This window comes from Zingiber officinale, chromosome 9A (assembly GCF_018446385.1).
Source record: "Zingiber officinale cultivar Zhangliang chromosome 9A, Zo_v1.1, whole genome shotgun sequence".
NCBI classification, from domain to species: Eukaryota; Viridiplantae; Streptophyta; class Magnoliopsida; order Zingiberales; family Zingiberaceae; genus Zingiber; species Zingiber officinale.
The window spans coordinates 96688227-96715501 of record NC_056002.1 but is presented as its reverse complement, the minus strand read 5'-3'; the positions used below and the strand labels follow the sequence as shown (position 1 = coordinate 96715501).

At 36.9% G+C, this 27275-nt stretch overlaps 1 protein-coding gene across 1 annotated transcript; it reads left to right on the top strand.

Moving 5' to 3' along the window:
* The first annotated feature begins 1295 nt into the window (after positions 1-1295).
* LOC122019354 (calpain-type cysteine protease ADL1-like) lies at positions 1296-26067 on the top strand. The gene is made up of 32 exons (XM_042576828.1): positions 1296-1529; positions 1897-2030; positions 3289-3553; positions 4559-4741; positions 4932-5067; positions 5214-5344; positions 5450-5564; positions 5643-6675; positions 6782-6892; positions 7381-7442; positions 11707-11863; positions 13336-13609; positions 13730-13880; positions 13962-14073; positions 14174-14339; positions 14433-14503; positions 14637-14728; positions 14893-15055; positions 15167-15238; positions 17334-17711; positions 17788-17903; positions 17989-18286; positions 18921-19240; positions 19397-19748; positions 21455-21775; positions 21885-21989; positions 22148-22276; positions 23176-23556; positions 23635-23772; positions 23897-24133; positions 24213-24663; positions 25553-26067. Exons 2-31 carry the CDS (start codon positions 1953-1955, stop codon positions 24516-24518), a joined length of 6453 nt encoding a protein of 2150 aa, XP_042432762.1. The 5' UTR covers positions 1296-1529; positions 1897-1952; the 3' UTR covers positions 24519-24663; positions 25553-26067.
* Positions 26068-27275: the final 1208 nt, after the last annotated feature.

Here is a 27275-nt window from a genome sequence, read left to right as displayed (position 1 = left end):
TTCCCTTGTCCTTTTGTCTCTTCTTACCCCATGCCGAGCGTCCGGCCGGTCGGCAGTCCCCTCACGTCCGGCCGACCGTAGATGCTGGTCCGCTCGGGAGATTCCCGGTCGTGTGCTCTGCTGACTGTTCACAGTAATGCTACTTTAGGCCTTCGGCCGAGTGAGCTCCCCGATCGGCCCGGCGACCCTGTTCCCCATGAGCGTCGGAGACCCGACTCCCCGTCGGGTTGTTTTTGATTCCGCTGTGACCCCGTTCGGCCGACCGGTCTCTCCTTTTCCGGTCGGCCATTTGACTCTTTGATTTCACGTGACGTTGACTTTACTCAGAGGAGGGTCCCTGTTCTTATCGTCGGATCATGTATTATTATTTTATTTGATAATTTAGATGTTTGATTTGATTAATTCTAAAAATAAATAATATGTTCACCTATCCCCATAAATTTAAAATACATATTCATGCTCATCTGTTTGATCATGTGCTGACACTAAATTTCTGTTTGCGAGCAAAGTATGATTCAACGTTGATTGATATTTTTCTAAAAATCTATGAGATTGTCTTTGCGAGTGAAGTAGGATTCAATGTTAGTTAGTACTTTCTTGAATTATTTGATAGTCGATGAAATTTTTTTATAATATTAAATCGATCATCCTTAAAACTAATCAAGATTATAATATATATATATATATTTATTTATTTATTTATTTATTAAGTTTTTTTTAGATTGTGAGCTTGGACTCACTAATGTAGACAGACATTCGTTCTAATAAGTCAATTGGCAGCATAGTTTTTAAAATATTAATCTTTCTTGAGACTCAAAATTTTGATCTACTTCTTTATTTATTTTTTTTGTATTTTACTACTACATCACATCACCGTCCATGGGGGAAAATGTATGCATTATTTGATAAATAGTGTAGTTGTTTTAAAAAAGGTAAATTAATCTCACACTCATAAAAAGATTTCTTAATAAATATATCATTATCTTTTATATATTTTGTTTTCCTTTTTTTAATTCCTTAAAAATATTTTTATTTTCAGAATCACACCAACCAAAAGCAATTCCTGATTCCTGAACCATTGTCGTACTACACTAGTGTCTTTAAAATCCACCCGCTCATTTCGGCGACACTGCTGAATCACCGTTGAGAAATTTCCGAGCAAGATTATCCTATGTCAATTGCGGGGCCCACTGATGACAACTAATCGAAATTTGGCACGTCACCCAGAATCATTTCATGGGTGATCCTGCCGCGAAACGAGTAAAGCGCACTTCCCTCGGTCACTTTGTAGCACACGAGTTGACGCCTGACGGAGGTCACCTTGTCTTCTCACTGGGGCGAACCACCGCCGCTTGCTCTCTCTCTCTCTCTCTCTCTCTCTCTCTAACATACGCACGCACGCGTCGTCAGCTCGATTTCGAGGGTTTTCTCGCGCGGAGGAAACAATCTCTCGCTTCTCGCCGTGCGCCTCGCTCGGATTCGGACTCCGGCGCCTCCGTCGAGGAAAATCTCGCTTGCAGGAGCCAAAGGTACGGCCTCTCCCCTCGCTTCCGCTTCTCATCTTTGCCCACCAAACGCCGCTGCCTCATTTAGGGTTCAGTCTGCAGATCAAGGTTCGTCTCGTTGTTCTTTGTCCCGAGATTTCGATGTAGGATCCTTTTTACTCGGTCGGCTTCCGCGTGTCCTTTTTTTATCTGCAGCTTTTTTTTATTCCTTTTGAATTTTGCACTTTCGGTCATTCGCGGAGCCATTGTTCAAGAACTGATTTCGGATCGTGGGATTGGAATGTGGAAAGTATGGTATTTGTGCATTTTGTGTTGCTCGGTCGGATTAGTGTTTTTCTTGCATTTGGGTGGTTCGGTGCGGAAATTCAACTGTTAGTTTCTTTTGCTCTAGGCATCTATTCCTGTTTCCATGGTTTGACTGGAAACTGGGTGGTGGGAGAAGAACGCATGGAGGGAGATGACGAGCATCAGGTTGCTCTGGCATGTGCCATCTGCGGTGCTCTCTTCTGTGTCTTTAAGTGCATTGTTTGACTTCTCAAATGCAACGACATCCAAATGATACATTTAGTATGGTCTTAGCTTTCATGTGCTAAATTTGTCATAAAATTGATAGTATGTATATGTATTTATTATCACTTAGAATTTGTATTGGTTTCATTAGAATTGTGGATAATTATAACTAAATCTGAAATAATATTTATACACTTACTCAATTCATTTATAACTTGCCCATTCAACAGTTGTAGTGATCATCTGATGTCCTATTTTTAATTGGTTAATGAATGATTATGATGTGCCCAGCACATTTTTAAGCTTGGGTGCAACAAAGATAATGGAGCATTGGAATGGCAATGCATCTCTGTTATACTCTAGAAAGCTTCTTATCATTTTGCTTACTTGAAAAAAGATAGATTTCTAAAAATAGATTAATGCGATGCCTTGGACTCATTAGGTGTTACTCTGAATCCTTTTAAACTTAGACTATTTCCCTTGTACATGCAAGCATAGTTGTTCAATTATTTTAATTTGTGTATCTATAATTATTTAAATTTGTTGTCAGTTCAGCTTATTTCCATTCACCCTGGTAGGCATTTTAAAATGAACATGGGGTACATGCCATTCATTATTGCTCTTCACCATAATCTTTTGTTTTGTGATTAGAATTCATATTGAAGTTACACATTATTGTGTCAAGCAAAAGACTGATTTTGTCAACTATGCTGCAGTATTTTCTAAGTACATACTTCTTGTCTCCAGGATAGGATATCTGTAAGCCTTAACTCTTTGTGAAGTATGGATAGATACGATGAATTATTTAAGTAGGCTGGCCATCTTGTTTTGGGTATTTGTAAATGAGATTTCCTAAGGCAAGAGAAACTGCCTGTAAGCCTAGTTTGGAGATGTGGTTTTCTGGCCTGGCAAGTCAATTATGGGCCACCAAACCTTGAGAAACAATAAGTTTTGGGGATGAATATGAATTGCTAGCATATGGCTGCTATTTTTTCTCTTTTCAAATCTATTATTGATTTATTTTTTTAATCTCCTTGAATGAATAATACTTTTTTTTTTCCTTGTTGATTAGTTTACTTAATATTGCTCAAGTTAAAAATATGTGGCTTCTGTAATATTTTTTTTGGAAAATTTCTTTGATGATAATGTGTTTACCATAGTCATTGTTTTATCACAGTTTTCTTACCTCACAGCATGTAGTTTCTTACACTTCTGCGTTATACTGCTTTATTTAATATTCATTGCTTATTGTTGAATACTTTTCTCCCTCTGAACTATAATTGTCAGTTGGATATATGCAAGAAAATGGCCTGATATTATACAAGGACCTCAACTAGGCATGATTTCTACTCTTCTATCACTAATTGCATGGGCTATCGTTCTTTCGCCCATTGTTCTGCTAATAACATGGGGAGGCATAATTATTGAACTTCTGAGACGCAATATAATTGGTTTGGCTGTAATAATGGCTGGCACGGCTCTTTTATTGGCATTCTATTCTATAATGCTTTGGTGGCGGACACAATCACAAAGTTTAAGTATGTATTCTCTTGTGTTAGCATATTATGATTTGTTATTCTCCAGCACCCATATATGCTAACTTTATCACAAACATTGCCTGAATGTGTGAAATTCAAATTTTGATATTTCTCATTGGATTGATGATTTTTTAGATTGGATATCCTTATATAGCTTACATAAAGCTCAATTGTATCTTGCCTGCTTTATGTTGTTTTCTTTTCCTTTTAGTTCATATGATGATTCATATTATTTTTTACTACTTTTGTTTGAATTAGTTTACTTTAATTATTTAATTCATCTAGTTGTTTGTTTTTTACTAATCAATATAGACACGAATTGATTATAATCATATCATATATATCATACATGTACTGTAGCAGAGAGTGATGGATGCACGAAAAAATATTAATATCTGAGAAAATTATTTATAGCTTCAGTAGATTGTAAAACAAGAGAAAATAGGTTGAAATAGGATGGATATGTTCAAAGACAAATTCTATAGTTAGAAGAGTTGGATCAATTAGATTGGAAGATATAAAGTGTAGAGTGACAAAGGAAAACATTAATAGTGTAATGAATTATGATATAATTTATTCAGATGTTACTAATGATATAGCATTACATAATGCTCAATACAAGTTTAAGATTCATGTAGCCGGCCTTGAATAGTTGGGACGAACATGACTTGAAGAGGATGATGAGGAGAAGATGTGAATAAAATGTTCATCTTATTTTAGATTAAATTCCTCATCTAGTTAATCAGTATTATCTGCTATATGCTGCCTAAACTAATATTGATGCTCAATGTGGCATTAATGATTTTACTTGATTGAAAAGGGATGGATGCACTTGACTATATGGGGTTCCAGTGTGAATGGTGACCAATGTTTAACATTGGTGTAACTTGGGATTTTGGGTCCCATTTATGTTAACAATTTTAAGATAACCCTCATTTCACTCAATAAATGAGGATTGATATATCATCTCTGTTTGGTTCACTAGCCCTGAATTCTTCCTTGCAGGGGGAGCTGCTTATCTTCTTCTTCTGGCTGTGACATTACTTTGTGCCTATGAGCTCTGTGCTGTCTATGTAACTGCTGGTGCGAGTGCCTCTGAGCAATATTCACCATCTGGCTTCTTCTTTGGTGTTTCTGTAATTGCACTAGCAATCAATATCCTCTTTATTTGCAGAATTGTCTTTAATGGTAATGCTTGCTGTTTCCTTCTAGTTTGGTCTGTCATAGTTATACTTTCTTACTTCTCATATGGATGAGTAATATAAACTTGGAAACCATAGAATTGCTATTTTTCAATATTCATCTAGCTTCTTTATGTGCTGTAAACCGGTTTTCATAATTGATCTTATGCACTCTAACGATCACTTATTCTGTTAAGGAAATGGGTTTGATGTTGATGAATATGTACGGAGATCATACAAATTTGCATATTCTGATTGTATTGAAGTCGGAGCTGTTGCTTGTTTGACTGAACCACCAGATCCAAATGAGTTGTACATGCGTAAATCTAGCAGGTAAGTTGTGTTCACTTGTTGATGAAATTCATTTGTTAGCTACTTAGCTTATATATGATGTCAATATTGCTATTTCTTCAATTCTGTTGGATATGAAGTTCATTGATTTCACATTTTCATTCTTCCCATTGAATGCTTTTGTGCAGGGCTTTACATTTAGGACTTCTGTATCTTGGTTCACTGGCTGTTCTTGTAGTATATACTGTTTTGTATGGGTTGACAGCAAAGGAAGCTCGTTGGCTGGGGGCAGTAACTTCAGTGGCTGTTCTTGTTCTTGGTAAATGTTTGTTAGTGTTTGTCTGTCTTCATAGTTTTGTCCCCTTTGCTTGTTGTCTTACAGACACAATCATCGAGCCTTGTTAATTATCTCTTTCTGTGGTAGATTGGAATATGGGTGTTTGCTTGTTTGCATTTGAGATAGTTAGAAGTCGCATAGTAGCATTGGTTGTTGCTGGAATTTCCAGAATATTCCTCATCTGCTTTGGAGTGCATTACTGGTACCTTTGTTTCCTTTGTCTCTTTTCCTGATATATTGGGATTTATTCCATCCTGTTTATAAGCCATCCATCCTGCAGGTACCTGGGTCATTGCATAAGTTATGCTTTTGTAGCATCACTCCTTTTGGGTGCAGCTGTTTCTCATCGATTGTTTGTCTCCAACCCATTGTTTGAAAGGAGAGTTGCTTTAAGAAGTACTGTATTACGGCTTAGAGAAGGATTCAGGCACAGTGGACAAAATAGTTCCTCGAGTTCTTCTGAAGGTTGTGGATCAAGTATGAAACGTAGTAGTAGTAGTGTTGAAGCAGGTAATCAAGCTAATTCTGTGGAGGATATTTATGGAAATAACCATCTTTCTATGAGTGGCTACCACAGGAAAAATATGCTTTTTGGTCGTTCTCGCAGTTGCCAAGAAGATGTTAATTGTGAAAAGAATGTAGATAATGGGAGTGCAAGCATAGGATTTCGTAGCAATTCATGCCGCTCTGTTGTACATGATTCTGAAGTGGTCAGAACTACTGATAGACATCTTGATCACAATAGTTCCCTTGTTGCTTGTTCTAGCAGTGGTCTAGAAAGCCATGGCTGTGGATCAAGTGGATCAGGTGCTCCATCAGGAAATCACTCTGGTTTGGATGTGAATATTGCACTACTTTTGCAGGACAGGCTGAATGATCCAAGGATTACATCTATTTTGAAAAGAAAAACTGGGCTTTCAGACCATGAATTGGCTAGTCTTCTTCAAGATAAGGGTCTTGATCCAAATTTCACCTTCATGTTGAAGGAGAGAGGGCTTGATCCTAGGCTTCTATCCTTGTTGCAGAGAAGTAGTTTAGATGCAGGGAGAGAGCATCAAGATGCTACAGATGTTGCTGTCCCAGATTCTGGTAGACTGGACAGTACTGTCCCAATTCAAATATCCTTGTCAGAAGAACTTAGGCAGAAGGGATTAGAAAAGTGGCTTAGGTTTTCTAGGTTCATGCTGCATCAAATGGCTGGTACTGCTGAACGTGCCTGGATCTTTCTTACTTTGGTTTTCATTGCAGAGACAGTGCTTGTGTCAGTTTTCCGTCCCAAGCCTGTTAAAGTAATTAATGCCACACATGAACAGGTGATTTTGTATATGCCAAGCCTAAAATAACAGCTTAAATGTGATTGTAAACTCACCAGTTCCATACTTTATTGTTTTTAAATTATTTGTTTTCTTTTATCTACAGTTTGAGTTTGGTTTCTCTGTTCTGCTTCTGTCACCTGCTGTCTGTGCAATCATGGCATTCCTGTGGTCTCTACATGCAGAAGGGATGGCCATGACATCTAGGCCTCGCAAGGTATACAGGGAAAAAGTGGTTTCTTTGTTTTGCACATATTGTTTTGGGAGAATACGTCGTGTACCTTTTTTTCCGTGCAGTTTATTTAGCAGTTAATGATTATATTTATTTAACTGGATCAATATTTTGGGTCTGTGCTATTAGTATTACAAATAACAATACTATTACATTGTGGACTGGAATATTTCTGAAGGCATCATATGTTTTTCTCTCTTATTAGCTTTTCCCTACATTGATCTTGGTTCTTAAGTTTTTATAATTTTACTTAGTATGGCGTGTTTATTCATTCATTCTGTTGTTACTTTAATTTTTTATTTGCAATTGATCCTTTACGTCTCCTCTTCACTTAATGTGCAAATTTATATTCTGTTATTCATTCTATAGAATGTATACAATTTTGTTTTCCATAATTATGAAGTTGAAATACTTGTTAATCAAGTGTATTTTCTCATTTGTTATCTTGCTAGCATATCCTTTCGCTTCTTCAGTATGGTGGTTTCGTTGCATGGCTCTTGAGTACGTGTGTAGGGTTGCTTCTCTCTTTTCTAAGGTATCCAACTTCATTTTTGCAATGCCTTCTTACATTTATTATCTTATTAATCCGATGTCCTTTATATGTGAGTCATTTGAATTATATATGCAATTATATTTGGTGGTTGGTTTCTAACTATTATCTGTGCTAGTCTTCTGTGGATTATAGTTGGAAAGTAAATTTATAGTCAAGGTAGTGATGAGAAAAGGCTAGAATGCAACATTACTTGTGTAATAAAAGGATTGTTCATATAGCCACTCTTATGACAATCTTTACTATTTGTTTAATAGATAACGCCTGAGCTGTTTATTTTGAAGTGGCTGATAACTTGTGATTAAGGGTTAATATAGACACTCTTATGATCATGCCAATTGCCAACTAATACTGTGCTGACATAAATAGCTAGGTTTAGGATAAACAATTTCCAAATTCTTCCAGATATATAAAATATTTATGGTGAAGTTGGTGATAAGAAATGGCTAGATTATTTGTGTAATAAAAGGGTTATTCATACAGACATTCTTATGATCATTCCAATCGCCAACTAATACGTGTTGACATAACTAGCTAGGTTTAGGATAAACAATTTCCAAATTCTTCCAGATACATAAATCAAAGTGTTAGCATATAAAATATAGAAAGGAATAATGCTTAACTAGACAAACAATCCAAACTTCACTTTTTTTTTTTTTAAAAAAAAGAAGCATTGTGGTTGAATGCGTGCCACATGAAATTCTACTTTCAACACTTACTTTTTTGTCCACCGATGTCTTTGCATGAAGAAACAGTTCCCCTGATTTTTATTAATGGTTCTTTGGTGGATAATCTACTTTAATATAGAACAATAATCATCATTTTTTGTTTGTTCTAGTCTTGTAATTTGGTCTACTATTCTAAGTTGCTTATTATGTTTTTCATATCTACTTTTCATTTAAAAAATCCATTTTCATGCTTGTTTCTTTAACTTATTGCTTTTAAATGTATGTGATCTTGTTTGAAAGTGGTGGAGATGGCGCGTTGGATAGGTGGTGTTGCTATTAACCGGGAGATGACTCTGCTAGGGAGAAACAATGACGCCTGGCACTTCTTCAGGTTCCTCTCTGTGCACACTTGAAAGAGTAAATAGAACGTTAGGGTGAAAACCAAGGAGGGAGTCCCTGGCGTAGACCCTCCGACACTCAAGTGTATGGTGGCCAAGCGAAAAGTGGAGAAGATAAGCAATAAAATGCGAGTGCATAATGTTGCGTATTCAAGCATAAAGCATAAAGTATCAAGCATACAACATACCTTGCCAATGGAGAGAACTCTTTTTTATATCATCTCTCATAACCTCCGTAATATTGAGATGACAAGTAATATTCGGTGTCAGAAGATGTCGGGTAATGGAAGGCGTATGATCTTCCTCCAAGGAAACTTCAGTTACAGGTGTATGAACAATCTTTTGTAATCCCTGCAGTAATGATAGAAGCTGAGTAGCCATTCTCATAAGAAAGTTCCGTTGCATTTATATGTCAGATATCAGAATATTCCCTGGTGAATAGCTATTATTCTTTGACGGATTGTTACGATTCCCTAATAATGTTGTCCCTTGAGGTAATCCGATATGACCCATATCTGGCTGACTATATGTAATAGGCGACTGTAATAAGAATGGGGAAGTAAGTCCCTCTAGTCCGACCAGCTATTAGGCCGACCAGGCTGTATGCTGAGCTGCATTGTAATAGTGAGAAATGAGCTATCTTTTAAGTCCGAATGACACTGTGTCCGACTGGCTGCATATTGAGAGTGCTTTTGTTGGGAAGTGGGGAGGACGGACTTAGACACTTTAGACCGAGCAACCATATGTAACAAGATTTGCCCCTAAACTGTTATGTTGGAATTTAGAAGTCCGACCGGATCTCATCTTGGTCGGCTGTATGTTAGGAGATATTGCTTTTGTTGTATGTTGAGAGAATACTTCTGGAGGATGGGGGGCTAGGACCCATTTGCCCAGTCGAAAATATGGTCGTAGCATCAAGTGGAGCGATAAGTCCTCCCAGGCCGGTCCCTAGGGTCGTCCGACCATATACAGAGAGACTTGTATCCAAAGAATGAGGAATTGAGTACCTTAAGTCTGACCAGCTTTATCCTGCGAGCCATAGCGCTGAGTGAGGAGTTGAGTTTTGGTGAGAATAACCCGTTCAGATGCATCTATTCTGACTCTAACAACCACCTCACCTTAACTTTGACCACTACCTCAACTTTGACTTACACATCATTTCTGGGTTCACTTACAACACACCGTATCACTAACCTTCCCCTCAAGTCTAGTCGAAGGAGGCTAATGTCTGACTGACTAGACCCAAGTCTTATTTCCATCCGATCGTCCAATTTACTAGTCTGACCGGTTGGCCATGCTTTTGCTTGTCCATTTCTATTACAGTCAACATTATTTTCCTTGGAAAAATGCGTGTCAGACGCTTGACATGCTAGGCAATGGGCCGATGATATGCGGGGAAATGCTTTTAGTGAAATGATTTGGGTTGTCTCGTCCATCATAAATACCCATTTATGGGCAAGTGCCACGTGCCCTACTATCTTATTCTCTGAAACGACAGTTGACACACATCTTTTCGTATGGACCGACGTTTGCTTCTTTTCAATCTGACAGCCCCTGATGATCAAGTTGTTTTGGTTAGACGGTTGAGATTGAAAATTGCTTAAGACTTTAATTTAAAAAATCCTAAGCGTCAATTATCTGGGCTTCGTCTTCTCCAACCATTTCTTTCGGTGATTTTTGTCGGCAAACTTCCCCTTCTTGTGACTTACAGTAGTAAATTCCGCCTCCAATCTTCCTTTGTTCTTCTTTCATCTTCCTTCATCCATCCATGGCCCAAGAGATGTTCGCTCCTTGGTATACCTTTACTTGATCGGACTTTCATAGTTGTGACTTAGAAACGCTTCGTCTATTCCTGAAAATCCCCAAAAACTATCGCATCCACATTCTTACCTCCCAAGACCATCCTTATCATCCTCCTCCTCCTCCGGGTTTCGTCATCTTCTTTAAAGATCAACTTCTAGCGGGTTTGCGGTTTCCAAACCCCTCTTTTCTTTCTGAAATAAGTTGTTACTTCAACATTCCACTCCAACCACTTGCACCAAACGCCTTTCACACCATATGCGGAATGTATATTCTATTTCGCCTTATGACATTCCTCTATCTCCCTATAGCTTCCACTATTTCTCATACCCTAAGAAATTGGAAGCAGGGTTTTTTTTGTTCCAATCTCGCCCCAAGGGCAATATCTCTTAACATACAATTGGCCCGAATGAGATCCGGTTGGACTTCCAAATCTCAGCATAACAATTGGCAAATCTTATTACATATGGCTGCTCGGTCTAAAGTGTCGGACGGATCTAAGGCTGGGCTCCCCACTTCCCAGCAAAAACACTCTCAGTATATAGCCGATCGGACGTAGTGCCGTTCGGACATAGAAGACAGTTCATTTCTCGCTATTACAATACAAAGTATATAGCCCGGTCAACTTAATAGTCGGTCGGACATCGGTCGGACTGGCTTAGTTCTTCATTCTTATTACAATCGCCTATTACATAGGGACAACATTGTCAGGAAATCATAACAACTCATTAAATAACTACTATTCACTAGGGAATATTCTAATATCTGACACATACATGCAACGAAACTTTCTTATGAGAGTGGCTACTCGGCTTCTATCATTACTGCGGGGGTTAAAAAAAACTGTTCATACACGTGTAACGAAAGATTCCTCGGAGGAAGACTGTATGCCTTCCATTATCCGGCATCTTCTGGCACTGAATATTCCTCGTCGCCTCATTATTGTGGAGGTTATGAGAGACGATATAAAAAGGGGGTCTCTCCGTTGGTGAGGTATGTTGTATGCTTGATACTTTGTGCTTTACGCTTGAATACTCAACATTATACACTCGCATTTTATTGCTCATCTTCTCCACTTTTCGCTTGGCCATCGTCCTGACTTGAGCGTCGGAGAACCTACGTCAGGGACCCCCTCCTTGGTTTTCGTCCTAACATTCTGTCTGCTCTTTCGAGTGTGCACAAAGAGGAACCGTAAGGAGTGCCGGGCGTCATCGTTTCTCCCTAACAAAGTCATCTCCCAGTCAACACCTGCCAGTGCGCCATCTCTATCGCTTTCAGACATGATCTATATGTGTGTGTTACTTTTCTAAAAGGAATGCTATTATTGTCTTGTTTATTGCTAAATTTATATCCACTATTCCTAATTATTGTATAAAATTGTAGCAAATCATCTCTTATTCTGGGCTTAGCTCTGACGCTCCCACTCATGGTGGCGAGTCTTTCTGTTGCCCTCCCAATTTGGATGCGTAATGGTTATTGTTTCTGGATATCAGGAGGATTTGAAAGTCGTGGAAACAGGCATCAATCCTCTAGGAAGGAGGTCAGAATTGTTCTTTGTACTTCGAATCTGTCGTATGGAACTTTATGCTTCATCAGTATTTCTAATGGTGCTTGAGTACGACGCTCTCCTTAAAATTCCCTTTTATCCACAATTAATTGATTTACTTGTCTCCATCAAGGGTTTACCATTGTTGCTCCTGCACTTGCTCCTGCACCGGACAGGGAATAGTGTGGAGGTACCTTAGGTTCAAGGCCAAGGAAAAATGTTTTGATTTACTTGAATCAAATTTAGGTGTGATACTTATTAGATTAGCATCTTGATGAACCATGCATGACGCTATTAAATACTAAGATTTTGTAGATTTAGATCCATAGTTGGAAAAATTAGTGGATCCCAATTGGCCAAGTTAGATTTGGATGAGATGAGTTTGTCTTGAGATCTTGTGCAATCAAGAAGAACCCTAGGAATTGTCATAGAAAACTCCATGAAATTGCAGATTGGGTAAAAATCCGCAAAAACTAGAATTTTGCAATTGGAATCTGGCAATATCAAGATGAAAATAGAAGAAAGGAATGACAAAGTACCTTAAGGGGAGGAAGCTGCAAGCAAATATAACATTGGAGAGGTGGAGAGGTTTTTAGGAGGTTCAACAGGGGAGGAGAGCTCAGCAAGAGAGGATGACTGCAACGACATTGTGAAGCTTTCTGAGTTGGGAGTCAAAAGGTGTGCAAAAGGTTGGTTAGGGTTTTACTAATATCTATAGTATTATTTGGCGAAAAGAGCCTTGAGTTAAATTTTTTTTTTCAAAGGATACCCTTTTTTAGAAATTATAGAGGATAGCCATCAGATATTGCGATCCTACTTGGGAATACAAAGAGGTTCATAGTACCTAGGAATACAAAGAGATTCATAGGTTCAAATCGCATGATCAGAACATAGGATCGAAAAATCTTGCATGTGTAATTGAAACCCTTTTAGAACTATATTTGACTTTGTAATTTATCATATCCATTAATTTCAATATATAGCATTCTTTCAAACATTTTAAATATTATGATTCTAATATCACAAGGACAAATAAAATTGTTGATTTTATAATTTATCATATCCATTAATTTCAATATTTAGCATTCTCGTAAGCATTTTAAATGCTATCATTCCAATATCAAGAAGGATACATAAAATTGTTGCAATAGTAAACATAAGAAAAATATAGTAAAATTCTTAGTACTACATATTTAATATAGTAAGTAACATCTTTTCTGATATGAATGTAATTATAAGATAGGTAGAATGATAATAATTATAAGAATTCGTCTACTTAAAAAACATTATATAAATTGAAAAATTTCTTAAATGCAATGACATGAAAAATGAAAATATTTGCTATAGTAGATATCAAGTTTAAAATTTTAATTGAACGTAGACATATTCTATTTTGTCATGATTTTTTGGGATCAAAATTTTATCATCTACTTGGTTCTTATCTTATGTCTGTTTTGTTTGTTTAGGCCATTATACTTGCAGGCAGTCTATTCATATTTATGGGATCAGTTGTAGCCCTTGGTGCAATCATATCTGCCAAGCCCTTAGATGATATAGGCTACAAGGGTTGGAACACGAACCAATACGGCACATACTCTCCTTACACAACTTCTATGTACTTGGGTTGGGCTCTAGCTTCAGCAATCGCACTAGTATTTACTGCTGGGATGCCCATTGTGGCATGGTTTGCAACATATCGTTTCTCATTCTCTTCTGCTATATGTCTTGGTTTTTTCACTGGTAACTTTTGAATTGCATAATGCTTCTACACTGCTGTGGCATATCTAGGATACTTTAGATGATGATATCATTTTAGTTACATTGTAATAAAAGTTGCCATTTTTCTTTTTCTTTTTCTAGTTGTTCTTGTTGCTTGTTGCGGCACATCGTATTGGGGGGTGTTGAGTTCTCGAGATGATAGAATTCCAATGAAGGCTGATTTTCTTGCTGCCCTACTTCCATTGTTTTGCATCCCTGCCTTTTTATGTCTATTCACTGGTTTGTATAAATGGTAAGGAAAATATTGACTACAATTTCATAGCTGAGTCTTCAGACGTACTGGAGACTGAAACTTCAGACATTTTGTTTGCAGGAAAGATGATGATTGGAAACTCTCTCGAGGAGTTTATGCCTTCATTTGCATTGGCTTTATGTTATTACTTGGTGCTGTTTCAGCTCTGACAGTTATGGTAACACCCTGGACGGTGAGTGTTGTTCTATTGTTTCCTGTATTGAGATTTTGTTTTACTTTGCAATACCATTACCATTGAATATTCTTATGGATTTCTTTGTTTCACTTGACAGGTTGGAGTAGCTTTCCTTTTAGTTGTACTTCTTATCCTTCTTGCAATTGGTGTGATTCACTATTGGGCATCAAATAATTTCTATCTTACAAGGACTCAAATGTTGTTTGTTTGCTTTCTTGCATTTCTTCTGGCACTGTCTGCATTCTTTTTGGGTCTTTTTGAAGGTGTGTATCACCAGTATTACTGTTCTTTATTTTTTTTTTTGTATTGGGTTCAATTTCTCATTTTGGATTACAACTTATTTTAACTTCATACAGGAAAACCTTTTGTTGGTGCATCTGTTGGATACTTCTCTTTTCTCTTCCTGCTTGCAGGGAGGGCATTGACTGTAAGTGTGTCCTTCTAAAACTGCATTTTTTATTTGTTGAAAGTTGTTTTGTCAAATATCTTATGTTGTGTTCCTGATTTATTTTTCTTTAGGTTTATTTCTTTCTGATTGTTATTGCTTTAAATTTTCTCAGGTACTTCTTTCACCTCCAATTGTCGTATATTCACCTAGGGTTTTGCCTGTTTATGTTTATGATGCTCATGCTGATTGTGCTAAAAATGTTAGGTTGGTTTTGAACCTTCTTTTTAATGTTAATTATTTTCATTCTATGGAAACTGGGCTTTGTTTTTTTTAGGGTTTTCTCCTTTCTGCTCCTGTGGGATTAGTTTATATTGTTCATGGTTGGCTGATTAATTTTTGTGTTGCTTTTGAAATTCATTATGCTTCAGTCATGCCATTCTTGTTCTGTTTGGTGTTGTTTTGGCAATTGAGGGATGGGGCGTGATTGCTAGCCTGAAAGTGTATCCTCCTTTTGCTGGTGCGGCCACATCAGCTATTACTCTTGTTGTTGCCTTTGGTTTCGCTGTATCTTGCTCTGACTTGACATGTAAGGTTGGTACATTCCTAATCAACACTAACATGAATATCTGCCCAAGAATTTTTCTGTTTGGCTTAATTTGAAGGTCTTTAGTTTGTCTTGCTAATGAAAACATTCATGCACAGATGATGGAGGATGCTGTGCATTGTCTTAGCAAGGACACCATTGTGCAAGCAATAGCACGTGCTTCCACCAAGGTAAGCCTATAATCTTAATTAACTGTTACGCAGAACATTGTAGTTTCTTGGACTACGAAGTTTCTCTCTCTTTTTTTTGTTTGGTTTCACACAGCTTTTATTTGTTTTTACTTGTGTTTATGGATTTCTTTCAAGCCCTTATCCACCTTATTCATAGAAATGTAGTACTTCAGCTTCAACTTTTGCCCGTTGAGATCTCAACCAGTGATTTCCACACTGATTATCTTTTCATTTAATTCAGATCATCAAACTTCTATGTGTTCTGAGTTTGTAAGCTCCATTTGGTGTGTGGAAATTTAAGCCCGAATTATCCATGACATTCAAAATTTAAATAGTCAAGTTCCAGAGGTCCTCCTAGGTAGCTATTAAAACTGATGATTATAGCTTTTCCATTTGCGTAGCATACCACATATTAGACGTTGAGAATCTCTCAGCTAATAAAAAAAGGAAAACCTTAGTTCATAGAAATTCTACTTTTAATTTTTTAGGAATTTTGGGATTTAAGCTATGTCAAATATAAATCTATGAATTAGTGGGAATTTTCTATCAGAACATATTTTCAACATGAATGATTATCTATAAATTTGTGATATGGTATGTATTAGTCTCCTCGGGATGGATAGCTGGCTAGCATATGGTGGTGTTGCCACCATGAGGTCTGGGGGTCTAATCCTAGCTAGTAGCCGGGTGCCTACCCTCCCCATGTACTATTCAGCTACCCAAGGTTAGTAGTCATTCGTAATTTACCTCTTCCGTGTTAGCGGGACGGGCACGGAGGCATTGAGGGCGAGCAAATCGCCTTTTACCACCATAATATGACATGTATTAGAGTGTTTGTTAGAAGTTTTTGTCTTTGGGATTTGTTTTTTTATGTCTTAACTGTATGGAAGCATTTTTGTGTATTTATTGGGATAGAACTAATACTTTTTTTTTCTTTTCCTATTTTTCATTATAATTTCTCTCTATACACACACTCTCTATATTATATCAAATGCTGTGCTGTTAAATCTCCCCAGGTTCCACTTTATTTGTCCTGTGCATTGCAAATACGCACTAAGATCTTTGCAGAATTATGCATCGCTAGGCACTTGCTTGATCATGTTTTTTCCCGTTTGCTGCGTTTCATCTGTGATTTAGTAACTTTCTATGGATTTCTTTTGTGCCTTGAGGATTTTACATTAGTATGTGGAACATGTTATAATGTTAATATATTTTGACACAAATATCCACATCTAACCACGGCTACTGAAGTTGTTTAAAATATTGGTCTCATATTCTATGCTCTCTTTTCCCCTTGATATATGCAGCTTGATTGATGATCTCTTAGCATTTTAGCATTGGAAATGCTAAGCACTTGTTATATTATTTCTACTTGCTAAATGCTAATTATAATATATAGTAAAATCTCTGCGCATAGCTCGACTCCCTACTTTGTTGCTAGTATGCTTTTATGCTTCAAAATATCGCCAACTGAAGGCATCCATGTGTTGTTATTATCTATTTAATTGGCCATGTGGCTATCATTCTATTAACCCATGCCATGGGCCAAGATGATTACCAACTATGGTAACTTCTAGCAATTCTTTTATTCTCACCTTCATTTATTTATGGGGCTCTATCCTATTATTTTTTTAATGATCATAGTTATCCATGCTTTGTGTATTGTTATTGTGATTTAATTGCACATATAGTTACTTTTTGACTTCATTTTGAATTTGTTACAAATAAGTCAATTGTTTTCAATATTAAAACGTACATTATTCATAGAGAAAATCTTATTTTGCACTTTTTAAAGGCTTTTAGTAATTTTTTTCTGGAGTATCAATATAATTGGCATACTCTTTATATTCATATTCTACTCATTGTACATGTAGTTCTTTTTTTTCTGAGTTACTAATCCTACTAATTTTACCTTATTCGAGCCCTAATGATTTTAGGGATGAGGGGAATTTTTTTTAAAGACTTGTAATATGAGAGATTATTTAAAGTTTTGGGAAATAATTATTATAGTATACATTAGTTTATGTAAATTTAATGTTTTTGATAGTATATCTAAAAATGCTACATGTCTTCATTTAATTTGGTTGGTATGCAGACACGAAATGCATTAGCTAGCACTTATTCAGCACCTCAGAGATCTGCCAGTTCAGCTGCTCTTTTAATTGGAGATCCTACAGTTATGCGGGACAGAGCTGGAAACTTTGTGCTTCCGCGAGCTGATGTCATGAAGCTGAGAGATCGTCTCCGAAATGAAGAAGTTGCTGCTGGTTTATTCCTTTGTGGAACCAAAAATGGCCTAACATATTGTCGTGAGTCTCTGAATAATGCCAACTATAAGAGAAAAATGTGTGCACATGCACGGATTTTAGCACTGGAAGAAGCAATTGATACTGAGTGGGTGTATATGTGGGACAAATTTGGTGGTTATTTGCTTCTCTTGATGGGTTTGACCGCTAAGGCTGAACAAGTACAAGTAAGCAAATGCATCAGCGTAGTGTTCTAGTGACATCATTTAAGGTTTATCTTTGATATTTTAAATCTTGTGCCAGGATGAAGTCCGTCTTAGGCTTTTCCTTGATAGTATAGGCTTATCGGATTTAAGTGCCAAAGAGATCAAGAAATGGATGCCTGAAGACAGGAGGCAGTTTGAAAACCTTCAGGAGAGGTAAGACTCTAATTCTTTAATTGTTATTTCAAGTTTCAATTTACTAGCAGCAACTGTCATGTTTTAAAAATGGTTAATTTTACAGCTACATAAGGGAAAAAGAGATGGAAGAGGAAATCTTGATGCAGAGAAGGGAAGAAGAGGGGAAAGGAAAAGAAAGGAGAAAAGCATTGTTGGAGAAGGAAGAGCGAAAGTGGAAAGAAATTGAAGCCTCTCTTTTGGCTTCAATGCCTAATGTAGGAAACAGGGAGGCTGCAGCTATGGCAGCTGCAATACGTGCTGTTGGAGGAGATTCTGTTCTGGAAGACTCCTTTGCTAGGGAGCGAATCTCGAGTGTCGCTTGTCACATTCGCACAGCAGAGTTGGCTCGCCGAGCAGAGCAGGTTTCTTTTCCATTTTTCAGCTTTTACTTCTGATGTGAAATTTTCTGCACATAACTAGCAAATGTCTTACAAAGCATATAAAAGGTAGTATCATATGAATCATATTTTGGATTTTTTGCCAACCATGTTAACTTTTTGGCAAACCCTCTTACATAAAAGTAGTTAATAGTTTTAATTCAACGGATTGTTTAGTGGATACAAGCTACCAATTCACAAGCAATGTTAATGAGGAAATTCAGTCGGCAGATTCTCCTCTTTGTATTAACTCAAGTGTTCAAGGCTTAAACTACTGTAGTTCTTATTCTTCAAAACTTGGCGGCAGTATGAGGAAGTTGTGGGTACAAAATCTTATTGAGGCGTTAATAAGCATGCTTAGTAACCTGGCATCTCTTTGGTGCCTCTAATCTTGACCAGGCGTATCTTAGTAACCTGGCATCTCTTTGGTGCCTCTAATCTTGACCAGGCGTATCTGTTTCTGACTATGATCGTAATGGGGCAGACCTGTTTGATGCTATATAGGCATGTTTTTATATGCTAAGTGCATTTGGTGGGATTTGAAAATCTTCTAAAATTTTGTTTAAATATCTTTTAACTCTGCAATTACAATTCTGTGGAATTTGTGCTATTTTCTCAGACTGGCATCCTTGGTGCTGTATGCATTCTCGATGATGAGCCTAGAAGTTCAGGTAGACATTGTGGACAGATCAATCCAAGCCTTTGTAATAGTCAAAAAATTACCTTCTCTATCACAGTGATGATTCAGCCTGAGTCTGGTCCAGTCTGTCTATTGGGGACAGAATTTGAGAAGAATTTCTGTTGGGAAATTCTTGTTGCTGGTTCTGAGCAAGGTATTGAGGCTGGACAGGTTGGTCTCAGATTGGTTAACAAGGGTGATAGGTTGACAACTGTTGCTAGAGAATGGAGTATAGGTTCTGCCTGCATCACGGATGGAAGGTATACACTACCAATAAAGCAACACAGTCATTTTTTGGAATCTCAAATTTAATATTATGATAAAATAACCTTCGATACTGTTGTAATTTTAGTTCTTGGTTATTTGTACTAGCATACAGTCAAATGGTCATGATGCAAGCTTATAATTTTCTATAGGTGGCATATTGTGACAGTGACTTTAGATGCTGAGTTAGGTGAGGCTACATCCTATGTTGATGGAGGTTATGATGGATGTCAAAGTGGCTTACCACTCCATGGGACTAATTGCATATGGGAGGAAGGAACTGGTGTTTGGGCTGGCATTTGGCCACCTGTAGATTTGGATGCTTTTGGAAGGTCTGACAGTGAAGGTGGAGATTTTAAGATGCAAATAATGGATGCTTTCTTATGGGGAAGGTGCTTGACTGAAGATGAGATTGCAGCACTCCATGCTGCCACAAGTGCTGCTGCATATGATTTGATCAAGCTTCCTGAGGATGGTTGGAACTTGGGTGATTCACCTTCAAGGGTATATAACTAAATATTCTACTGATTTTAAATTCACGTTCTTTAGTCATGTTAAAATAGTATTATGTATCTTATAAACTTTACCATTGGCTTCTTATCCATTGTGCTTTCATGATTGACCTTGATTCCTTTTGTTTTTTGAGCCTTTTCTATACACATCTTTAGTTTTTCAAAAATTTCTTTAAATATTCAATTCTATCAATGCATTTAAGGATGACAATGCAGTGGGACGAGAAGAGTTATGGGATGATCTTTTCTTTCCCTTCCCTGCTCTATCCTGCTTCTTGTTAGGGGCGGATTGGTCGTGGGTAACAGTATACATGAGATAACTCATAAATATACATAAATTATATTAAATTCCATACTGGAGAAAATGGAGTAGACATAATAATCTTTCTTCATTCCTGCCCCACTTGCGTATTGCAATTTTGCATCCATTCCAACCCCTTCTTCAGTGGGGTGTAAATAGAAGTTCATTGGTGTAATTCCCTCAAGTTTTCTGATTACTTTTGATCAGTGAAGAGCCTCATAACTTCAGAGTATCATTTCCATATCTATTTTCAGAACTGGATCCAATCTCATTCCTTTTTTTTTTTTGATGAAAGGATCTAATCTCTTTCTTGTGTGGCAAAAAGGCAATTCGCTCGCCTCCAGCGCCCCCGCCAACACATCCCTAGGCCAATACGGAGGAGGTAAATCACGGGTAGCTACTAGCCATTAGTCCGGGGAGGGGCGGGGGGAATGCACGCCAAGTTTTGACTCCAAGACCTCATGTGGTAACACCCCATGCCTTAACCATTGCACCGCCCCGAGGGGACGATCTAATCTCTTTCCTACTTGCATGGAAAGTGGTTGGCAAGCTTATCTGTTCATTACCACTAATAAACTTTTGTAACCTACTGAAACAATACTTCGTTTCAAGAAGGATCGATAACTCTTTTACATCTTGTATCATAGTCTTTGTGTTAGGCCTTTGCTGTTCTTCAGATCTCCAGCGATGCTTTTATTCTTACAGAGTGACTGGCTTGATTGCATGTATATCTCTTTTATGCAGTGTTGCTTCCTTCGCAACACATCTTAGCCTAACAGAATTAGTCACTGTTTATTGCTTTTTAGTACATACTACACTTTGTTATTCTTTTCATTCATTTATCTTAAATGTCTTGATATTTATATTGTCTCAGGTAAAGGTTACTTTCTAAGGATTTATGTTAAATGGTATTTTAAACTTTAAGAGATGCAGTTCTGTGAAAAGTTTGCTACGTATGTGACCAATTAATTGGAATTAATGCTTGTTTATCTCATCTGGAGCCACAGGATAATTGTAGATCATGAAAGGGTTGATTCAACTTTGTATTGTCCAATTGGTGGATACTGCAGTAGGGTCTATGTTAAATGGTATTTTAAACTTAAGCTATGCATTCTGTGACTTTCTTAGGTGGCAGCTAGTTTCTAAGGATTTGTGTTAAATGGTTTTTTGAACTTAAGAAATGCATTTTGAGAAAAATTTTCTACATATATAAGTAAAATATTAGTTGGAAATAATGCATGTTTATCTCATTTGGAGCCAGGGTAATTTTAAATCATCTAAGAGTTGGCTCAACTTTATAGTGTCCATTAATGCTTATTTAAATGCAATTTATAGAATTTAGATAGGATCTACAATATGAACTTATACTTTTGCCCATGCCTTTACATAATTATTAGGTAGATGACTGGGAAAGTGAAGAAGCAGAAGTAGATCTATATGACAGGGAAGATGTAGATTGGGATGGTCAATATTCAAGTGGTAGGAAAAGGAGGTTAGGATATGAAACTGTGACAATAGATGTGGACATCCTTATGAGAAAACTGAGGAAACCTCGGTTTGAAACTCAAGAGGAAATAAATCAGCGTATGCTATCTGTTGAAATGGCTGTGAAGGAAGCTCTTCTGGCTAAAGGGGAGAAGCATTTCACTGACCAGGATTTCCCACCTGATGATCGTTCTTTGTATGTGGATCCAGTAAATCCTCCTCCAAAATTGCAGGCAAGTAGCCATGTTGATTTATTTTTTGTACCAATTCAGTATGTTTGAACAACTTACAATTTCATTTCATTATGTGTCTTTCGTGAGTAATATATACTCTTGGTCTCAGGTTGTTTCTGAATGGATGAGACCAACTGATATAGTGGAATTAAGCTGTGTTAGTTCTCGGCCCTGCTTATTTTCTGGTTCTGTAAATTCTTCAGATGTTTGTCAGGTATTGGCCATCAGCTGTTATTATCAAGAGATTTTTGTTTTAACTATTAGGCTATAGTTTTCATCATAAATTGCAAATAGAATACCTCATGTGACCTAATTTAGAAAGTAATTTACTTGAGAAATTACTTTTAAAAAAATTGAAAAATAATTTTGCAGGGTAGATTAGGTGACTGCTGGTTTTTAAGTGCTGTTGCTGTTCTGACAGAGACGTCTCGTTTATCGGAAGTAATAATAACACCTGAGTATAATGAAGTGGGGATTTATACAGTTCGGTTTTGTATTCAGGTGCACACCTTCAAACTTTCATCAATTATAGTGCAGAATGCAGTAGCATTTTCTGAGGCTGTACTCTTATGAGCAGTAACAATGATACATTCGCTAAATTCTGTTTGATTAAAAATGTGGCTGTGATGATAAACCTTTTCAGTCAATACTAGTCACTCAATTTCCTATCAATATTTGTGTATAAATGTTAGTTTATGAGAAATTATTGTTCATATAGAACCAACTTATACTTTAATTATACTCCAGCTCTCTTTTTTATTTGCTCAAGTAGGATTTTAAATTTTGATTTTTAACTATCATTTTTTATAATTCAAGATGATATTTGTCACAACTGAAGTCACATCAATCTACATTATCTCACTCCACTGACAATTTGAATTTCGTTTTTTTTTTCAGAATTTAGTAAGATAATCCATTATTTTTTTTTCCCATTTTTTATGTTAACTTATAGATTCCCTGTATGTAAAAACTAGTGAAAATTTTATCAAGGATATTTTTACTCTATTCTTGTTCTTCCATGGCTAATGCCAAATTGATTTCCATAAATAATCATCCTATTACCTTTGTTTTTCAAGCATTGTCTCCCAATGTCTGTCTTATGTCTGATCAATTAAGGTCCCTTGAGCAAATCTAAGTTAATTCTGAAAGAAGTTTCTCTTTAGATAATTAGGGACTGCTAAATCATTCTAGAGTTTGCCTCAAAGTTTAAAGAATTACAATAATTGTATGTTTTAACTGCATGTTTTACTATTTTTATTGGAGGATAGAGTAGAATTTGTTTGGAGCTTAAGGGTTACTATTTTCTGTATCATTGTTTGGAGTAGAATATGTTTTGACTGCGTGTTTTACAATAATTTTTGTTTGATCATTGTTAACTTCTAAAACTGAACTTGTTGTAGGGTGAATGGGTCCCTGTTGTAGTGGATGATTGGGTTCCTTGTGAGTCTCCTGGGAAGCCTGCATTTGCAACTAGCAAGAAACGGAATGAACTCTGGGTTTCTGTTTTGGAGAAAGCGTATGCCAAGCTTCATGGTTCTTATGAGGCTTTGGAAGGTGGGCTTGTCCAAGATGCACTGGTTGATCTGACAGGAGGGGCTGGTGAAGAGATAGACATAAGAAGTGCTCAGGTGCAGATTGATCTTGCAAGTGGACGGTTATGGTCTCAGCTGTTGCATTTTAAAAGGGAAGGATTTCTACTGGGTGCTGGCAGTCCATCAGGGTCGGACGTACATGTTTCGCCTAGTGGAATTGTGCAAGGTCATGCTTACTCGATATTGCAGGTACACTGGTTGATCAACACTCCTTTTTCTGCATTAGACTTGCTGTAATTATACTGATTTCCTACATTGGTCATCCAGGTAAAAGAAGTGGATGGCCATAAGCTTGTTCAGGTTCGAAATCCATGGGCTAATGAAGTTGAATGGAATGGCCCTTGGTCCGACGCATCACCTGAGTGGACAGAGCGGATGAAGCACAAGCTTAAGCATGTGCCTCAGGTGCCCCTCTATCTAATTCTATCACGGGTTGCTTTCCGATATGCTTTCCTTTTAACCCTTTTGCTTGATGAGTATAAACATATGGTACAAAAAAATAATTTCTAACTTTTTCCTTGTCTGACAGTCAAAGGATGGGATATTTTGGATGTCTTGGCAAGATTTTCAGATTCATTTTCGGTCTATATATGTTTGCCGAATATATCCACCAGAGATGCACTACTCTGTACATGGGCAGTGGCGTGGTTATAGTGCAGGAGGTTGCCAGGATTACGAGTCATGGCATCAGAATCCTCAATTTAGGCTTAAAGCAACTGGCCCAGAGGCATCTTTCCCAATTCATGTGTTTATCACTCTCACCCAGGTATTCATTTTACTCATTTGTACACGAGCCTCATTCTGAATTAGTCTTGTTCTTATAGTTATGATCACATTTATGTTAGGGTGTCAGCTTCGCTAGAAAGAGTAATGCTTTCAGGAACTTTCAGTCTAGTCATGATTCTTCATTGTTTTATATTGGACTGAGGATTCTCAAGACTCGTGGGCATCGTGCTGCATACAATATCTACTTACATGAGTCAGTCGGTGGTACTGATTATGTCAACTCGAGAGAAGTTTCATGTGAATTGGTCTTGGAACCTTATTCAAAAGGATACACCATTGTGCCCACAACTATACAACCTGGAGAAGAAGCACCATTTATTCTGTCTGTCTTTACAAAAGCAGCAATAACTCTAGAGGTTCTATGATGCATAGTTTTAACACTTTCTGGCAGCTACTTTTGCGGACAAGGGGTGAGGGATTCAGTATTGCTTAACTAGCTTCGGTGCCATTCAGACTCCGGCCTACCAGTAGGTCGAGTATGCCACAAAGTAGCTCGGATGTGGATCGATGGTAGAGTTTCTTTTATCCACTCGTTCCATGCTTTTTTGCTTCTTATTTAGTTTGCTTTTTCAAAAATGGCAACTTTGAGTCTTGTAGTTGGAACGTTGAGTCTTGTAGTTGGAATGCTTAGTAAATAAAACACCTGACCCAACCCTAAAAACAGAACTCAGCCGACCAAAAATTTCAGGCTTTCATGTCAGGTCAGATTTGGGGAATGAGATAAGAGGGTTTTGGGTTTATGTTAAAGACCCAACAGAACTGACCTGAATTGGTTTTGATGCTTATTATTAATTATACACCCATATATATCAAATATATGAAAACATTATAATCACCCAAAACCCCTAAAGAATCTGGAAATGCAACAAACTTGAAATTGGTAAAATTTCAAAAACTTCCCAAAAGTGAAGTGCCCATAAACCTAAATTTTTTGAAACCCAGCTTGTTCTGATCCCCAAAAGTAGTTTTTTCCCTCTATAAAAACAAAATTGAGTTTAAGGTATGTATTTGCGTTTTTCATACCCCAAACCAATTTGGATTGGATCGGATCTGGTTCCTTATCCCGACTCAATACGTGATGTGGCCACCCCCAATCCCTTTGGCTTGTTAAAATTGTAAACTTAGTTCAGAATGTTGCGGTCAATGAGCCATAAGTCCCACCTGCCTGCCTTCTCGATACTTTGAAGTTATTATCTTGAAATTTTGATAATCTTTTAAGCTTAAAAATGCCATTGCTCATTTGATGATATCAGTAATTAATACATTTCAGTTTTAGATATTTGATCTATAATTTAGGATCAGAATTTTTTCGTTACTTATCTTTTTGTTGCTTAGTTCTTTAGTTCAGTTGTTTTTGTGAAGTTTGGTTTCATTCTTATTTCGGCTCCTATTTCAACAGGTTGGAGCTGATTGCTATTTACATTGCATTAGCAAAGCCCTGTAAACCAACACGTCAAACCTTTATTCTAAGAATTACATATCTGTATCTGAATTCAGGTTACATAATGCGGAGGCATAAAAATTGCTCGTTTTGATCGCAACACTTCCTGGTAAGATTGTTGCTTCCTGAAGCTTGCATTGGCACCCCTTGACCTATTTTAGATTCGAGTCTGTATATAACAGTGGCGGTCTGGTTTGAAGAAACAGCGCCTGATAGGTGTAGGTATCATCCATGATGTATAGAAAAATAGGAAACAGGAAGTGGAAAATAGCTAAAATATGGACAGTGTTAACAGAAAGGATGCAACTGCAACTGTTTCAAGCGGATTGTGCTGCAGCTGCAGTTTTGTAATCCCCCCATTTTCTTCATTATCATAGGCTTAGTTTTTTTTTTTAATTATTATTATCTCTTTTGTGTGTAATCTATTCTCATTTTGTTGTAATGTTCAATTAGGTTCTTGATTCTTGTCCTAATCACGTCTTATAACTCATTGAATGATCTGTTTTTATTTTTCAATTGTTTTTTAAATCCCTTCCGAGGCTTTGAATTTGTGAAATTGGCCTGTAATTTTTTTCTCTTATTATTTAACATTTTAATAAATGGTTTGGCTTTCATTACTCAGAATAAGGACTTGATAATAGCTCTACATTATCATTTTGTTTAGGAAAGTTATGATGCTAGTGTTTAACATTTCATATAAAACATGCAAATAGCTTACAAACATAAGTATTTTTGAATTAGATAAGTTTCATTTCTTTAAATTTTTTTATGATCAATAATATATTTGCATATTTAGATGTGCATTTTTACTAGACTTCTTACATACTTTAGTTTATTATATATTATTAAAAAATGTTAAAGATTTATTTATTGGACTAATGATTAGTCTAAAGCAAAATAAAAATTCAGACTTTATTAGCTTTTTTCAAAAAAAAAAACTTAAAAAACTTGATAAATAAATAATAATTATGAGAACCATCAAACTTAACTCTTTCATTTGATTCTTGATATAAAATTGAATTCACAATCACAATGGCTAAGATATGTTACAATGGGTCACCATATTTGTAAAATTAAGGGTTTATTCTCGATAAGGTTGATGGAAATTTTCTCATGTGGTGGTTTGTTTGATTTTTTTAATGATGATCATGGGGTCAATCATATGGGGCGTCCGAGGTCATCTATTGTAGAAAAAAAATATGATATTACATCCCCCCAAGGCGTGGCTTTCTAGCAAATGATAGGGTATTTTTTTTTTCCAAGAGGCGAGGGTTAGAATCCAGCAAGAGCACTATTGAATGTTTGGTATGTATGAGTGACGCATCAAGAGTTAAATTCATCGTATTTAAGAGTTAAATTCATCGTATTTGGGTTGGTGTGCTTAGTACTGATGGTCTAATTTAGTTTTGATAAATGATAAAGTACATTAAGTTAGTTTGTTGTGATATAATATTTTGACTGAGTGTGCAAGAGAAATCTAACTAGGTCAACGGATCGACCGGATAACTGGTGTGAGGCCTAGCTAGGTACACGGACCGATCGGATAGCTGGCGAGAAGCCTAGTTAAGTTGACGGACCGATCGGATAGTTGGCACGAAGTCCAGACTGGTCGACGGGCTGACTGAATGTTTGGCAAAAGGTAAGTAAAGGTAAATCACTGGAGGAGAGTGACTGTGAGGAC

Excerpts from the sequence above, each read along its gene's own strand:
- LOC122019354 (XM_042576828.1), top strand. The coding sequence starts at position 1,953 with ATGGAGGGAGATGACGAGCATCAGGTTGCTCTGGCATGTGCCATCTGC. Across the intron at positions 2,031-3,288 it reads TCTGTGTCTTTAAGTGCATT|ACTATAATTGTCAGTTGGAT; the intron begins GTTTGACTTCTC and ends TTCTCCCTCTGA. Across the intron at positions 5,068-5,213 it reads TACATGCGTAAATCTAGCAG|GGCTTTACATTTAGGACTTC; the intron begins GTAAGTTGTGTT and ends GCTTTTGTGCAG.